Genomic DNA, 17,883 nt, shown 5'->3' with positions numbered 1-17,883 from the left:
CAACATATGGAGTGCTCCCCAAATCTGCATGTTACCCTTGTGTAGGGGCCATGCTAATCTCTGTGTTGTTGCAGTTTTATTGTATGTACTGCTGAAACGTGCATGAAGCCCCTTTCTTTCTTTTTAAATGTCTTAAAATCACTTGGCTGCGTCAGGTCTCAGTTGTGGCGCGTAGGTCTTGAGCTCCCAGGCTTCAGTAGTGGCAGCGCGCGGACTTAGCTGCCCCAGGGCATGTGGAAAGCTAGCTCCCTGATCAGGGATGGAACCCGTGTCCCTTGCACTGGCATGCTCCCCAGAAACTGCTCTGCTTTAACTCCTCCTCCCCACAGCTTAAGACTTATCCAGACAAGTCTGAGGTGACCTCAGTTCCGAACAGGATTCTGCTAGTTGCTGTCATCTGTGTTTCTCGCTGCAGTTTTGGGGTGTGATCAGCAGCCCTCCCAAGATGACCATCTCTTCCGCACCTGGAACTGTCTTGAGGTCCCCAGTCCATACACCAAGTCCATAAGTCTGATTCTGCCTTTCCTGCAGCGGCCACCGTAGGTCAGGCCACACTCTCTCACACCTGGAATATTCATTTCAAACTGACATCATTAATGAGACTTGCCAAATGCCAGCTCTGTGTAAATCACTGGAGATAACGGAGCCAAACAAAACAGAAAAACAATTTCTATCAATGGGGACTGACCGGCAATAAACAAGACAAGTAAGGAGAATACAGTGTTTGATGGAGATCAGTGCTGGGGCGAGAAAGCTGAGAGGCGCTGAGTTGTCGAAAACGGGTCCAGGTCAGTTCTTACTGAGAAGCAGATCTTTGAAAAAAGACCTGGAGAGAATTTGAAGAGAACTCCAGGGTTCTTCCCCCAGAGACAGGGGGAAGGGGAATAAAAGCCTAAAATGAGGGTGAAGCCTCGGGGTTCTGGGAACAGCAGTGTCAACGAGGGTGGCTCAGAGGAAGCAAAGGGGCAAGAGGAGGAGATGAGATGCCTAGGACCCCAGAGCTGGGGCAGCAGGGCCTCTGGGCCACGCTCAGCACGCCAGTTTCTACACTGTGGTAGCTCCACTCTCCCCTGCCTGGGGCGAGGCAAGCCCAGAAATGGCATGTGAATGCTAAGGGTGAGCGGACAGGTATTTAGGTCCATTGAATCTGATCACATAAACGAGCTTACATTTTGTATGGCTTTGTTTTTCTGTTAATTTCACATTGCTGATCATTCATTTTTATGGAATTGCATGAAACTGCAAGGCTAAGGGAAGTGGAGAAGTTCTTTACAAGAGGCAGTCTGAGCCACTGGAAGCTTCCACAGACAAGGGACATGTCCAGACATAACAACAGTTCCCGACTTAATCCCTGGCCATCCAGAGGTTAAGATTCTGAGCAGGGGGTTGGGATTGATCCCTGGTTGGGTAACTAAGATCCTGCATGTAACATGGTGTGGAAAAACAGATAAATTAAAAAAAAATTTTTTTTTAAGTGTCCCTCTGATGACTCCTTCAGGAATAGAAAGGCTTGTGGGGGCTTCTCTGGAGGTCCAGAGGTCTGGAGTCCAGCTTTCCCTGCTATGACCCTGGGTTCAGTCCCTGTTGGGGAACTAACATCCCGCAAGCTGTGTAACAGCACCCCACCCTTCCCTGACAATAAAAAGACTGCTGGGAGAAGTCAGTCAGGAGCTGACCTCATTAATCCGAGGGAGGGCTGGAGGAGTAACGGATTATGGATATAATTTGAAAGCAGATAATATTAGGACTACTCCCAAAATCCCTTCTCTCAGAAAGCTCTCCGTCTGCTTCCCCAATTCTCCTCTCATCTTCCAGGGGGTCACTCACTCCACTAGTCAGTAAAAGGTGCTGGATTTTCCTGAAATCCCTTCCTCCGGCCTTCCCCCAAATGAGTACACAACACACCCCCACCGGATTTTCAGACCAGGCACCAGGCCCTATTTAAACCCGTCCCCCTCCTCACTCCCCACGAGTCCATCGTGCACTTTCTTTACCTAAAATAAGCACTGCTCTTTCCTTTCTCACTAAATGATCTTTGTTTCCAGTCCTGTGATTCTTTTGTTGGACTTCCTTTGGGATCCTAGGGGTACCCTCTGACTCACCAGCACAGGAGGAGAGACTTTTTCTTTGTCTCCATTTTTGTTTTGGCCCAGCCTCACCGCTTGCTGTATCTTAGTTCTCGTGGCCCTCACCAGTGAAAGTGCCAAGTCCTAAATACTGGACCCCCAGGGAATTCCCAAAAGGAGGGAATATTAGCCTTATTCCCTGCTTCACTTGGAATCCACAAATTTTGGAAAATTGGAAAGTATTAATTTTGTAAAAGACTCATTTGTGACAAAACTGTGGGACTTCCCAGGTGGCTCACTGGTAAAGAATCGCGTGCCAATGCAGGAGACCAGGGTTCGATTCCTGGGTTGGGACGGTCCCCTGGAGAAGGAAATGGCAACCCACTCCAGTATTCTTGCCAGAGAAATCCCAAAGCAGAGGAGCCTGGTGGGGCACAGTCCATGGGGTCACAGAAGAGTCAGACACGACTTGGAGACTAAACAATAATGATGACAGAACTTGACCAGAACACACCTGAGATTATACTTTCTATCCCCACTTCAGGGCAAGTGTTGCATTTCACTGCAGAAATGTGTGTTTGACTGTGGCCTACTGCCCCAGGCCAAGGGCTGGTATGTAATACTGTACTGGAAAGCTGAGAGCTGCTGCTAATGAAGCTTCCAATGAAGATCCCATCAACAGGCACACTATCCAATCAGGCCTTTAAATGCATTACTGTCCCTTGATCCTATAAAAGGGAGGAGCCTGGGGAGGGCCCATCAGATGAACTCAGTTGAGAAGGGGAGTCACACAGGGAAGAGTCCTCGGCCTTCAGCTCAGGGTCACCCAGCGTGGAGTTCAGTCTTCTGGGGGAGGTGAGTTTCCTGAACAAAAGGAAATTTTGCCATCTCGTGTGTGTGCGTGTGCGTGTGTGTGTGCGCGTGTGTGCGTGCACGCGCGCACGCATGAGCTCGCTCCTGTGTTTGTACGCATAGCTCTGGGGAGAAAATTCCTAGATACAAAGACATGGATGCCTCGCCGGCATGAGGGATAGTCTGTCGGAACAACTGATCAGGCTGTGCAAAATCTGGCCCGACGGAGGCCACCTTCTCCGAGGAAAATCTATGTCTGGCATGGTTTTTAATTTTTTTCCGTCACTAAATCATGTCTGACTCTTTGCGACCCCATGACTGTAGCCCGCCAGGTTCCTCTGTCCATGGGGTTCTCCAGGCAAGAATACTGGAGGGGGTTGCCATTTCCTTCTCCAGGGGGTCTCTGTGACTCAGATCACACCCAAGTCCCTTGTATTGGCAGGCAAATTCTCTACTGCTGAACCCCCAGGGAAGCCCCCTGGAGGTCCGGAGGGAAGTGGAGGTTCACGGCTAATGGAGGTGAGGGCGGGGCTGAAAGTGAAAGGGTGTGTGTCCGTTACCTAGCAGACCTTTACTCTGTGCTTGCCACGTGCCAGTGACTACTCCACGTGCTTCCTATGTACTCACTATTTGGGCTCTTGTGGCAAATTCTGAGCTGGGTGTCCTTAGAGATCAGAGCCCCCGTGACAAGGATGGAAGCCTGATGGTATCATGTCTGGGGTCACACAGCTTGGAAATGCCAGGCTCCAGATTAAAAACACTGGTAATATGGTGTGGGGGAAGGGTTGTCGTGTTTGTTTTCTCTTGAGATGTAATTGCCGTATATATTGTATTAGTTTCAGACCTACTACATACGACGTGATATTTGCATGCGTTGGGAAATAGTCACCACAGTAAGTCTAGTTACCACCATCAACATACAGCATCACATTTCTTTTTCTTGTGATGAAAATACGACAATTTTGTATTCCAACAATTGTCTAAATATGACAATTTCAAATTCCAAGTCTTAGCCATAATGCTGCTCTGCAGCCTTGCTTGTGTGAAATTGAGTGCGTGTCTGCAAATGTGACCATGTGGTCTATGTATGCCTGGAGAAGCCCACAAAGAGAACACATGAGACTTCTCTGGCCATCCAGTGGTAAAGACTCGAAGCTTCCAGTGCATGGAGTGTGGATTTCATCCCTGGTTGGGGAACTAAGATCCCACATGCCACATGGCCAAAAAAAAAAAGAGAGAGAGAACTCATACGGAGTTCCAGGGGTATTAACCAGAAAAAAGAAAAGAAAAAGAAACCCATGCATGTGGATATAGAGAACCAGCCTCTACACCTAAGGTGGTAGGGAGGGGTGAGGACAAGCGGAGGCAAAGCCTGGTGGAACCAGGAAGCACTTGGTGCTTTTCACTGAGAGCAAGAGGGAGCCATAGAGGGGATTTTAAGTGGAGCAGTGGAGTCTGACCTGAGCAGATTGCATTTTTAAAAGGCTTACTGAATAGGTGTGATAAGTGGATCATTGTTGTTTAGACACACTGAGTCCTGTCCAACTCTTTTGAGACCTGGTGGTCTGTAGCTCGCCAGGTTTCTCTGTCCATGGAATTCTCCAAGCAAGAATACTGGAGTGGGTTACCATTTTCTTCTCCAGGAGATCTTCCCAACCCCAGGATAGAACCCAAATCTCTTCTGTCTCCTGCATTGGCAGGCTGATCCTTTATCCCTGAACCAGAAGCCCTGATTAGGGGGAGGGCAAAGATGTGTTCAGTGTTCTCCTATAGGGTTTTTCCTAGAATCATCTTTGCCTCATTCATTGATGAGATCAGGGTGGCTAATCTGATCAGATCACCAGGTGAGATTGGCACAAAGCATGATATCAGTTAACAGGTATTTGGAAACCTACCTATCAATCCCAACAAACACCCCCACTTTCTGATCTTGTGGCATGAATTCACTTTAAACAAACAAACAAACTCAAATCCAGAGACTTCCCTGGTAGTCCAGTGGTTAAGATTCTGCACTTTTACTGCTGAAGGCATTGGTTCGATTCCAAGACCCATGGCTGAGCCAAAAAAAAAATAATAATAATAAACGAATAAGCTTTGAAGTGTTAATTGTATAGAAAAATAAAAGAAAATAAAATCAGAACAATAATATAGTAAGAGGATTTAATCTTTTGTTTGACATCCCTAGGGGTGTGCCTAGAGTTCTTTAGTCACTCAGTCATGTCTGACTCTTTGCGACCCCATGGACTATAGCTCCCCAGGCTCCTCTCTCCATGGAATTTCCCAGGCAAGAATACTGGAGTGGGTTGCCATGCCCTCCTCCAGAGGATCTTCTTGACCCTGGGATCAAATTTGAGTCTCCAGCTTTACCTCTGAGCCACCAGGGAAGCCTGTGGTTGCCCAGATCATATGCTTTACAGTTACAAATCAGTATTGAGCAATGCAAGCTTCACCTCTGAATCCTACACTCCAATGGAAAAGGACAGACATTAGAGACAGATAATATCAGTGAAGCAAAGACAAATGTTTTTCATAAGGAAGGATAATTGTTGATGGAAGAGGGACAGAGGTGAAAGTAAAGCGAAATTTTTCTAAGGAATGTATCTTCAAGCTGATACAGGGTGTAGCGGGCTGGGTCTGCACTCTTGTGTCTGCTGTAGGAGTTTGCAACAGAAGATGATGGCGTGTATGGATTCCAGCCTGCCTATTTCACTCACTTGATTGTCCTTTGTTTGCTGATAGTTTGTTTTCTTATAATGACTGAAGGAGTATCTTTGTATTGATACTACATCACTGTCTTCATTCAGTTCAGTCAATTCCCATTATTATTTAAGACTCCATTTATTATTTTAGGGCTTCCCTGGTGGCTCAGATGGTAAAGCATCTGTCTACAATGCGGGAGACCTGGGTTTGAGCCCTGGGTTGGGGAGATCCCCTGGAGAAGGAAATGGCAATCCACTCCAGCCAGTACTCTTGCCTGGAAAATCCCATGGACAGAGGAGCCTGGTAGGCTACAGTCCATGGGGTCGCAAAGACTCGGACATGACTGAGCGACTTCACTTCACTTTTGTTATTTTAAAATAATTGTTTTGCTTTCTTTTTTGGCTACACTGGGTCTTAGTTGTGGTATTCAGGAGGATCTTGTTCCCTAACCAGAGATGGAGCCCAGACACCGTGCATTGAGAGTGTTGAGCCTTAGTCACTGGAGTACCAAGGAAGTTCCCCCATTTACTGTTTAAATCTTTTTAAAAACCATTTATTTAATTATTTTTATTTTTTGGTTGCACTGGGTTTTTGTTGCTCTGCGTGGGCTTTCTCTAGTTGCGGTGCACGGGCTTCTCATTGCAGTGGGTTATTCTGTTGCGGAACACAGGCTCTAAGCTCACAGCCTTCAGTAGTTGCAACACACAGGCTCAGTAGTCATGGTACTCAGGCTTCATTGCTCCATGGCATGTAGAATCTTCCTGGACCATGGATCGAACCCGTGTCCCTTGCATTGACAGGGGGTTCTTATCCACTGTACTACCAGGGAAGTCCACCCCCCCTTATTATTTTAAGTTAAGTTGAATGTTTTTATTGAACTGTAACGCACATAAAGAAAAAAGAAAAAGTGAAAGTATATGGCTTGGTGGATTTTGATAGAGAAACATTACTGTATAACTCCCTCTGAGATCAAGAGGTAGACTGTCACTCACTAAAACTGGAAGTTCAGCGTCCCAGGAACTCTCTCTTTAGTCCCAGGCAAACTGGGATGGAGTCCTCCATAAGTACCTATTCCAGGATCTACCAGTGTTTTCAAAAATGTACTCAACATCCTAAATAATATTGATAATACTTAAATACTTTTCAATGAGCATGAATGAGAAGAAACAAAATGTATAGTTTAGTGCCTGAATGCAGTCTCTCAAACATGCCTCAACATCAATTAACTGTAATCTGTCCCATTTAATGCTGGACACTTAGATTATTTACAGCATGGACTAGAGATCACTTCAAGAAAAGTAGAGATACCAAGGGAACATTTCATGCAAAGACGGGCTCGATAAAGGACAGAAATGGTCTGGACCTAACAGAAGCAGAAGATATTAAGAAGAGGTGGCAAGAATACACAGAAGAACTGTACAAAAAAGATCTTCACGACCCAGATAGTCATGATGGTGTGATCACTCATCCTGAGCCAGACATCCTGAAATGTGAAGTCAAGTGGGCCTTAGAAAGCATCACTATGAACAAAGCTAGTGGAGGTGATGGAACTCCAGTTGAGCTGTTTCAAATCCTGAAAGATGATGCTGTGAAAGTGCTGCACTCAATATGCCAGCACGTTTGGAAAACTCAGCAGTAGCCACAGGACTGGAAAAGGTCAGTTTTCATTCCAATCCCAAAGAAAGGCAATGCCAAAGAATGCTCAAACTACCCAACAATTGCACTCATCTCACACGCTAGTAAAGTAATGCTCAAAATTCTCCAAGCCAGGTTTCAGCAATACATGAACCATGAACTTCCAGATGTTCAAGCTGGTTTTCGAAAAGGCAGAGGAACCAGAGATCAAATTGCCAACATCCGCTGGATCGTGGAAAAAGCAAGAGAGTTCCAGAAAAACATCTATTTCTGCTTTACTGACTATGCCAAAGCCTTTGACTGTGTGGATCACAATAAACTGTGGAAAATTCTGAAAGAGATGGGAATACCAAACCACCTGACCTGCCTCTTGAGAAAGCTGTATGCAGGTCAGGAAGCAATAATTAGAACTGGACATGGAACAACAGACTGGTTCCAAATAGGAAAAGGAGTACGTCAAGGCTGTGTATTGTCACCCTGCTTATTTAACTTCTATGCAGAGTACATCATGGGAAACGCTGGACTGGAAGAAACACAAGCTGGAATCAAGATTGCCGGGGGAAATATCAATAACCTCAGATATGCAGATGACACCACCCTTATGGCAGAAAGTGAAGAGGAACCCAAAAGCCTCTTGAGGAAAGTGAAAGAGGAGAGTGGAAAAGTTGGCTTGGAGCTCAACATTCAGAAAACGAAGCTCATGGCATCTGGTCCCATCACTTCATGGGAAATAGATGGGGAAACAGTGGAAACGGTGTCAGACTTTATTTTTTTGAGGGCTCCAAAATCACTGCAGATGGTGATTGCAGCCATCAAATTAAAAGATGATTACTCCTGGAAAGAAAAGTTATGACCAACCTAGATAGCATATTCAAAAGCAGAGACATTACTTTGCCAACAAAGGTCCATCTAGTCAAGGCTATGGTTTTTCCAGTGGTCATGTATGGATGTGAGAGTTGGACTGTGAAGAAAACTGAGCGCCGAAGAATTGATGCCTTTAAACTGTGGTGTTGGAGAAGACTCTTGAGAGTCCCTTGGACCACAAGGAGATCCAACCAGTCCATTCTGAAGGAGATCAGCCCTGGGATTTCTTTGGAGGGACTGATGCTAAAGCTGAAGCTCCAGTACTTTGGCCACCTTATGCGAAGAGCTGACTCACTGGAGAAGACTCTGATGCTGGGAGGGATTGGGGGCAGGAGGAGAAGGGGACGACAGAGGATGAGATGGCTGGATGGCATCACTGACGCGATGGACGTGAGTCTGAGTGAACTCCAGGAGTTGGTGATGGACAGGGAGGCCTGGTGTACTGCAATTCATGGGGTCGCAAAGAGTCGGACATGACTGAGCGACTGAACTGAGCTGAACTGAATCAAAGCATTTCCAATATGAGTTCTCACCAGCAGTGATTGAGAGTTCCAGGTCCTCCAATCCGTGCCACAGCTAACTATTTTATTCTAGTGCTTCTGGGAAGTAGTGATTTTGTAGCTTGTTGTGTTATTTTAAATTTCTGGGATTACTAATAATGTTGCCATTTTCTCCATTCGTTTATTCACTAAATATCTAGTAGAATTGGTCCATAAACTCAGTTGAACCTGGATTTTGTTTCTTTTCAACTATGACAGTGTTGTATTTAACTACATATTTCTTCTGCCTCTAGCTTTGCAGTCCTTAAACATCTAATGGTTGTTGAAAGAGATTGCCTGAGAAACAAATCAGTGGAGACTGAATCCCTCAAGTTGCAGGTCTCTGAGAAGTCTTGTTAAGAATGGCTTCAGACCTCAGAATCTCCTTTGAAGGTGAACCATCCAGGAGGGGTCCTGGGTCAGAAAATTCACCCACCCAAGGATCTGCCATCCAGGAGCAAGAGGGCATCCCTGAGTTCCCCAGCACTCAGCTCAACTTACTTCGAGACAGCAATGACTTAAGTGCAGGACAGGAACTGCAAAGACTCTATCACTTATTTTGCTCATGGCTGCAGCCAGAAAAACACAGCAAGGATGAAATAATTTCTCGTCTGGTCCTGGAACAATTTATAATCGATGGGAACTGCAGTGACAGGGCCACTTTACAGGAGAAATGGAATGCAAGTGGCAGAAGCCTGGAGAAACTCCTGGAGGACCTGAGAGATGGTGGCATGAAGATACCCGGCTTAGTAAGTAGGGGTTCTGAGCACAGGGTGAGGGGCATGGGAGCGTTAGAAATAAGAAGTCTGTTGGAGTTGCTTGGAGGTAGAGAAAGAAGAGTTATTACAGACAGTAACCAGGCTTCATTCACAGGTCCGTGTTCACATGCAGGGGCAGGAAGCCCTCTTTTGTGAGAATATGCCCTTAAGACAAGTCATCATTCACTTCACAGAACAGTTATCAACAGGAACCCCAACAAGAGAGAATGCGGGGACACCCTCCTGGACTCCTCAAGATACATCCCTGCAAACAGGACAAAGTGAGTGGGCAGAGCCCAGGTCCCAGAGGGGTGGCCCATGTGGGCTCTTTCTTGGGTATAACTTCACTGAGTCACTTTTTTGCCCCCTACAGGAAATGAAGATAAAGAAAATGATGGCAACATTTCTGTGAAAAGAGACAGTATTACTAGTCCAAGCAATCAAATACCTTCCCTAATCATTGTCCAAGAAGAGAACCATCGGAGGCTGGAAGAAGGAGGTGTTTCTCTGGAGAATCCACGAAGCTCCAGAAGAGGAGCAGGTCCAGGCCCCTCCAGGCCCCAGGACGGATCTCTGAAAGGACCCTCCTCTCAAGATGTCCTCATGGGAGTGGAACCAGACCAGGTCACCCCTGAGCCTGTTTCTACCCACCGGAGCTCTGAGGGGACTTCTGCACGTGGGGAACACCAGGAAAGATCCCACAGAGCCCCAGAAGCATACAGATGTGAGAGGTGTCCCAAGACCTTCAGGCATTCCTCTCGGTTCAGAGTTCACCAGAAAAGACACAACAACGAGAGAACATATATTTGTGCCGAGTGCGGCAAAGGCTTCTTCCAGGCATCAGACCTCCATGCGCATCAGAGGATTCACACGGGAGAGAAGCCCTTTGTGTGCAGCACGTGTGCAATGGCCTTCACCCACAGAACCAACCTTCGGGCTCATGAGCGAACCCACACGGGAGAGAAGCCCTATGAGTGTTCCCTCTGCCAGAGACGCTTCCGCCAGTCCTCCACCTACCACCGCCACCTTAGGTTTCACCAGAAAACGACCCTCAAAAGTGCTCCACCCTAAATTAAGCTTCCTTGGCTGCAGCCCCAGTGTAATGGATATAAATAGGTATGTGGATATGTAGATTTCCACAGTATTTCTCCATTTAGAATATACTTTATAAAAATAATTAAAAGCAAAAAGAAAAAAAGTGTTGGCTTTCCTGACAGTCCATTGGTTTAGACTCTGTGCTTCCACTAGAGGGCATGGATTCCACCCCTGGTCAGGGAACTAAGATCCCAAATGCTGCACAATACAGCCCAAGAAAAGTACAAATAAAAAAATAGAAAAAAAAAGAAATAAATTTTAAAAATGTTAAATAGAATTTTCTAATTGTATTTTCCATTTATTGTTTCACTCTCCTAAAATGCAAGTTTATGGAGGGCAGGGAATTTCTCCATTGTGTTCACTTAAGTACGTTGGTTGCCTAGAAAAGTGTCTGGAACATTTCAAATAACCAATAAATGTCTCACAAATGAACGGATGTGTTATATTGGTGTTTATTCTTTAAACCTTAGACAGGTGCCTTGTGTGAGAGGACAGTGAGTTCCAAGCCCAGGACACAAACAGCAGCTCGCAGTGGTCCTGTCAGGCTTCCCCTGCCTGCTCTCCTGTCCTCCGCTCACCCCTTTCCCCTCTAGTGCAGCCGCAGGCACCTGAAAAAGGTGAGCAGAGAGGGAAACTCAGAAGAGAAGCCTAACCAAAGAAAGGAACCCTTTATATTTAAAACATATATAATCATTTCTTAAATTCAGTGGCTTAAAATTTGATAGGTAAACGACCTAAATAAAACTGGTACTGAAAGTTGCAGGATGCAATTTTATTAACAAGTGCCAGAAAGTCCAATGTGTTCCATTCATTTCTTCCAGTAGATGGAGCTTATGGGTGTAGAGGGAGCTTACGCACAGAATCAGTTTGAAAGTTCACTTTGGAAAAAGTGGATTCTGTGTACAGCCAAGGCAAAGGCATATATACCAGTTACTTGGAATACATTTGTGAACTGGTATCCAGTAGGAAATTAGGGTTGAGTTTCACTGAGAAACTGGAAAGTGCCACGTAGAAATGCCTGATTCTGGAATGGGGCGTTCTGCTGGGTATGCTTCCATAGAAGGGAGAGCTACCTGAGTCCAGATAATGTGTAGATGCTCCAGATAAATGTAGAGAAGCCCTCCTTTAAAAAAAAAAATCTCTGAAGGCAAGCTTTAGAATAACTTCTGTTTTTTTTTTAGGATAACTATTTTTAAAAATTATTTATTTTTTGGTTGTGCTGGGTTTTCGTTTCTGCACATGGGCTTTCTCTAGTTCATTAAGCGGGAGCATTTTCCTTGTGGTTCCAAGGCTTCTCATTGTGTTGGCTTCTCTTGTTGCGGAGCACAGGCTCAGCAGTTGTGGCAGACAGGTTTAGTCTTCCCTTGGCATGTGAACTCTTCTTGGACCAGATATAGAACCTGTGTTCCCTGCATTGCCGGGCAGGTTCTTATCTGCTGGACCACCAGGGAAGTCCTATCCATCTTCTTGCTTGGGCTGTTTCCAGGTGTTTTGCTACTGTGAATATTCTTGAAAATCTTTGTATTAAAGAAGGCTTTTCTTTGGAAAGACCTCTGGGAGGTGGGTTGTGAAACATAGCAAAAATACATGTAGAGGAGTCTGCCCAGTTCCCCAGAACAGAGCTCTGAGACCTCTTGTATTTTCCTAAGAGATAAAAACACAAGGGGCATGTTCTGTTCTACTCTTTAGTCTTGGACTCCGGCTCCTGATACAGAAGCAATTAATGCTTTGAAATTTCTAGGATGAAAGGAGTGTCTTTTCATCTCTTAGTGAGGTGATGCTTGGTGGGTTCCTGGATGGCTTCAGGATGGGGGCTCATCATGGATAGAGCAAACCATGATTAGAAACCTGAAATGTTTAGCTCCACTCCGCCATCCTTCTGGAAGTGGAGAGGGACTGGAGATTAAGTTAATCATGAATCGTGCCTTTTGAAGTTCAGGACTTGGAGTTCTTCCCAGCTAAAGAACACACCCATGTGTTCTTGCCAGGAGGGTGGCAGGTCCCAACTCTACAGGGATAGAAGCTCCTGCGCTCAAAGACCCTTCCCAATCTCTCTGTACCTCTTCATCTGAAAGTTCATCTATATCCTTTGGCCTTTCCCTTGCACAATGCCAGAGACCTGGGTTCGATCCCTGGGTTGGGAAAATCCCCTGGAGAAGGAAATGGCAACCCACTCCAGTATTCTTGCCTGGGAAATCCTGGACAGAACCTGGTGGGCTACAGTCCATGCGGTCGCAAAGAGTCGGACACGACTGAGCAACTTTACTTTCACTTTCGCTTACAATATAGTAAACTGGTTAAATAAGCATTTCCCTGACTTTTGGGAACTGTTCTAGCAAATAATCAAATTCAAGGAGAGTGATCAGAGGAAACTGATTTGCAACCAAATCGGACAGAACTCGTGGGTAATGGGGGACCCACTCTTTGCAACTGTCCTCTGAAGTGTGAGCCAGGTTTGTGGGACTGAGTTCTTGACCTGCAGGATTTGCACTAGGTGCAGTTAGTGTCAGAAAGACACCCAGGTGGTGTCACAGAGAACTGGTTGGTGTGAGAAAAAAAAATCACACTTCTGGTGTCAGAAGTGTTGAGTGTGGTTACTTGAAAAAAACACATTCAATTTCCCTGGTTTTTTAGTGGTTAAGAATCTGCGTTGCAATGCAAAAGACCCTGGTTCAACTCCTGATTTGGGAAGATCCCACAAGCCTCAGGGCAATTAAGTCGGTGCGCGGCAATTGCTGAGCCAGCACTCTAGAGTCTGTGCTCTGCAACAAGGAAGCCACCACAGTGGGAAGCCTGGGCACCTCAACTGGAGGGTAGACCCCATTCTCTGCAATGAGAGAAAGCCTGCAAGAAGCAGCAAAGACCCAGCACAGCCAAAAAGAAGAGTAAGTGAAAAAAAAAATGATATAGGCACACCACTTTCCATAGCAACACTGTTTATGATAATCAAGACATGGAGGTCTCATAAGTGCCATCAACACATGGACGGATAAAGAAGACATGGGGTATGTCACTCAGTCTTATCAGATGTTTTGCAACCCCATGGACCATAGCCCAGCAGGCTTCACTGTCCATGGGATTTTCCAGGCAAAAATACTGGAGTGGGTTGCCATTTCCTACTCCAGGGGATCTTCCTGACCCAAGGATCAAATCCATGTCTCCTGAATTGCAGGTTCATTCTTTACCTGTGGAGCCATTTGGGAAGCCCATGTATATATATATGAAATATTATTAAGCCATAAAAAATAATGAATTTCTGCCATTTACAACAATATGGATGGACCTAGAAAGTGTTATGCTTAGTGAAATAAGTCAGTGAAAAATACTCTGCTATCAATCATGTGTGGAATCTAAAACTGAATTAAGAGAATGTATATGGCAAAAAAGAAACAGACTTATAGAGAGCAAACTAGTGCTTATCAGTGGGGAGGGGGGAAGAGGGAGGAATGAGACAGGGGGAAAGATGCATAGAGACAAACTACTACGTGAAAAATAAATAAGCAGCCAGGATATATTGTACAGCACAGGACAATATAGCCACTATTTTGTGATAACTTTAAATGAAATCTAATCTATAAAAATATTGGATCACCATTGTATTGAATCACACCTGAAACTAGTATAATATGGTAAATCAACTATACTTCAATAAGAAAAAAATAGTGTTGAGAATGGTAGCAGAGTAAGAGTAAAGGGAAAACACAAGTATTTCTCGGATTCCTGGAGGCAAACATTTTAAAATTGCTTTTTATCCATTACCACATCATTAGCATTATAAAAGATCTTGGATGTCCACGTCTTCCGAAATGCTTCGTATTGTGACTAGTCTGATTTTAATACCTGACCTTTGAGTAGTTTATTGGAATCAGTAAGTAAGATAAATTTTTTTTTTCCCCCAAAAAAAGACTTTTTCTCTCCCTCCTCTACTTAGGCAATACGGTTAAGTTTTGCAGGTTAAATGCGCAGTCAACACGTCTCCTTGACCAACCGGTTGCCTGTCCGACTCCACTTGGCACCATGCTGCTACTGCTGCTAAGTCATCTCAGTTGTGTCCGACTCTGTGCGACCCCATAGACGGCAGCCCACCAGGCTCCCCCGTCCCTGGGATTCTCTAGGCAAGAACACTGGAGTGGGTTGCCATTTCCTTCTCCAATGCAGGAAAGTGAAAAGTGAAAGTGAAGTAGCTCAGTCGTGTCCGACTCTTCGCAACCCCATGGACTGCAGCCTTCCAGGCCCCTCCGTCCGTGGGATTTTCCAGGCAAGAGGACTGGAGTGGGGTGCCATTGCCTTCTCCACTTGGCACCATACAGATATGGAAATCATAAACAGAAAGAGTGCAGGGCCTCCACCATCTCCAATCCCAGTGATTATAGGTAGAGTTCAGCAATACAAAGGTGGGCTCCCGCTGATCACCTCCTGTGCATTCGGCTGAGGTGGAGACTGCTGTGAGTCCAGATTAGCACATTTGGGGAGTTTCTGCGTGTATTTATTTTATTTATTATTTTTGTCTGTGCTAGGTTTTCCTTGCTGCGACTGTTTTCTCTAGCTACATGAGCGGGTTCTACAGTGCGGGCTCAGAAGTTCTGGAGCCCAAGCTTAGTTGCTCCGCTGCATGTGGGATCTTCCAGGACCAGGGATCGAATCCGCGTCCCCGCATTTGCGGGCGGATTCTTAACAACTGGGCACTGGGGAAGTCTGGGAGTTTCTGCAGACACACAGCTTCTACAAAACCTATGACCCCTGCAGCGAAAGCATGGAGTCTTAACCACTGAACCGCCAGGGAAGTCTCCTAACAATATTTTTATAGGGTGAACTTCATTTGAAGTTATTACAAACTAATGGCCATATTTCTCCGTGCTTCGGAGAACTTTTCCTCGCTTGGGTGGCTGCCAGGCAGGTTTCTCTAACTCTAGTTTCCCCAGATGTGGAAACTACAGTAACCAGAGGGCAACGAGCCCAAAGGCGGCGGGGTTGAGCCAATTAACGCCCAGGACTGAAGTAGTTCCCTGCGTGCGCCCGGCGTGGGGGCGGGACTTCCGGCGTCCTCCTTGTGGCGGTCGTTTTGGCTTGTCTCAGGTCAGATTTGGAGAAGGAAATGATAACCCACTTCATTATTCTTTCCTGGAGAATGCCATGGACTGAGGAGCCTGGCAGGCCATGGTCCATAGGGTCGCAGAGAGTCAGACACGACTGAAGCGACTAAGCACGCATTCACGCAGGTCAGGTTGCCAGCTTAGAGTTTCAGAGCCAGGGATCCTAAAAAAGAAGGAGCTGGAGGCTTCCACAGAGGCCGGTCCAAGATTTGGCTGCGGACACCTCGTGAAAGTGAAAGTTGTTCAGTCGTATCCGACTCTTTGCGACCCCCTGGACTCTACAGTCCGTGGAATTCTCCAGGCCAGAATACTGGAGTGGGCAGCCGTTCCCTTCTCCAGGGGATCTTCCCAACCCAAGGATGGAACCCACGTCTCCCGCATCGCAGGCCGGATTCTTTACCAGCTGAGCCACCAGGCAGCGTACCTCGGGGCGACCCCAGATCTCCGCGCCTTACAGACTCCGCTCCGCTCCCGCGGTGGCGGCGACGCTGAGGGACCCACCACAGGTAAACGAAACGTTCATCCTCCGAGCAGTCACCGCCCTCGCCACACCAGACTAAATCCCCGAGTGCCCGCAGCCCAGGCTGTAGGGTATAGTTCAAGACGAGGCAATGAAGAAAGGAAGACAACCTCAACGGAAACAGGTTACCTTTATTCGGGCAAGGAGGGGCTCTCCTCTCCTTCCTGGATGCTGATGGCCCCTCTAATAGTTTGCAAAAGTTGCCATAACAAAGTGCCTGAAACTGGGAAGCTTAAACAGGAATTTTCTCACAGATATGGAGGCTAGAAGTCTGAGATCAAGGAGTTAACAGCATCGATTCCTCTGAATTGGCGCTCCTTGGCTTGTAGACGGCCATCTTCTCTCTGTCTTCACACGGTCTTCCCTCTGTGTGTCTGTCCTACCTTCCTCATATTCCTACCTTCTTTCTTTTTTAAGGACACCAGTCACATTGGATTAGGATCCACGCTAGTGGTTGTATTTAAGCTTTTCAAAAGACTACTTCCACGTACAAAGACATTCTGAGGTACTGGATGTTAAGACTTCAACAAATGAATTTTGGGGCATACACTTCAGTCCATAACTGCCCCCATGCTTCTTTTCATAGGGACACCAGAGAAACTGGCAACACTACAAATCATGGCTTGACTTACTGTTTTGGGATTATTTTTTGTTTTGGTTTGGTTTCTGTTCTGTTTCTTTCTTTCTTTTTTTTCTGGGCAGCTTGCAGAATCTCAATTCCCTGACCAGGGACTGAACCTGGGCCACAATAGTGAAAGCCCAGAGTCCTAACCACTGGATCACCAGGGAACTTCCCTTTATTTATTTTATTATTGAATATTTTGACTTAAAGTAATGGAGAATATATTAAAAACTCAGACAAAAGTTTAAATTAACTGTAAGTTATATGAGGTAATTGTACCAAAAAAAAGTTGGGGGAGATATATTCCAGTATTCCAAAATAGTAAAAACAATTACTCCTTAGTAAAGAAGAAATGAACAAAGTTCCAAAATAAGGCTTTATTGTTTCACTATCTTCTTACGGGCTAATGGAAACAAAAATAGCCAAAACTCATTGTTTAAAAACAGGCGGGCGGCCATGAGTATGCTCAGGCTTCAGAAGAGGCTTGCCTCCAGTGTCCTTCGCTGTGGCAAGAAGAAGGTCTGGTTGGACCCCAATGAGACCAATGAAATCGCCAATGCCAACTCCCACCAGCAGATCCGGAAGCTGATCAAAGATGGGCTGATCATCTGGAAGCCTGTGACTGTCCATTCCCGGGCTCGATGCCGGAAAAATACCTTGGCTCGCCGGAAGGGCAGGCATATGGGTATAGGTAAGCGAAAGGGTACTGCCAATGCTCGAATGCCTGAGAAGGTGATGTGGATGAGGAGGATGAGAATTCTGCACTGGCTGCTCAGACGATACCGTGAATCTAAGAAGATTGACTGCCACATGTACCACAGCCTGTACCTGAAGGTGAAGGGTAACATGTTCAAAAACAAGCGGATTCTCATGGAACATATCCACAAGCTGAAGGCAGACAAGGCTCGCAAGAAGCTTCTGGCGGACCAGGCTGAGGCCCGCAGGTCTAAGACCAAGGAAGCCCGCAAGCGCCGTGAAGAGCGGCTCCAGGCCAAGAAGAAGGAAATCATCAAGACTCTGTCCAAGGAGGAAGAGACCAAGAAATAAAGTTCTCCCCCTCTTCTCTGTACATAGTGGCCTCGGCAATTGCATAGATCACTCATTCAATAAAAGACAAGCCTTTATCTGCCTAAAAAAAA

The 17,883-nt window shown here is 46.0% G+C and overlaps 1 protein-coding gene and 1 non-coding gene across 2 annotated transcripts; one reads left to right on the top strand and one right to left on the bottom strand.

Moving 5' to 3' along the window:
- On the bottom strand, positions 1-102 carry LOC120873391. Its single transcript, XR_005723463.1, has one exon. It is a non-coding gene; the product is annotated as a U6 spliceosomal RNA (small nuclear RNA).
- A 17,093-nt stretch (positions 103-17,195) lies between these two features.
- LOC120871840 (60S ribosomal protein L19-like) lies at positions 17,196-17,883 on the top strand. The gene has a single exon (XM_040251827.1). It carries the CDS (start codon positions 17,201-17,203, stop codon positions 17,789-17,791), a length of 591 nt encoding a protein of 196 aa, XP_040107761.1. The 5' UTR covers positions 17,196-17,200; the 3' UTR covers positions 17,792-17,883.

Source organism: Oryx dammah, unplaced genomic scaffold (assembly GCF_014754425.2).
Source record: "Oryx dammah isolate SB20612 unplaced genomic scaffold, SCBI_Odam_1.1 HiC_scaffold_13, whole genome shotgun sequence".
Classification (NCBI taxonomy): domain Eukaryota; kingdom Metazoa; phylum Chordata; class Mammalia; order Artiodactyla; family Bovidae; genus Oryx; species Oryx dammah.
The sequence above is the reverse complement of the archived record's forward strand: the minus strand, read 5'-3'. Positions and strand labels throughout refer to the sequence as shown.

Coding starts and splice junctions, on each gene's coding strand:
- LOC120871840 (XM_040251827.1), top strand. CDS start 17,201: ATGAGTATGCTCAGGCTTCAGAAGAGGCTTGCCTCCAGTGTCCTTCGC.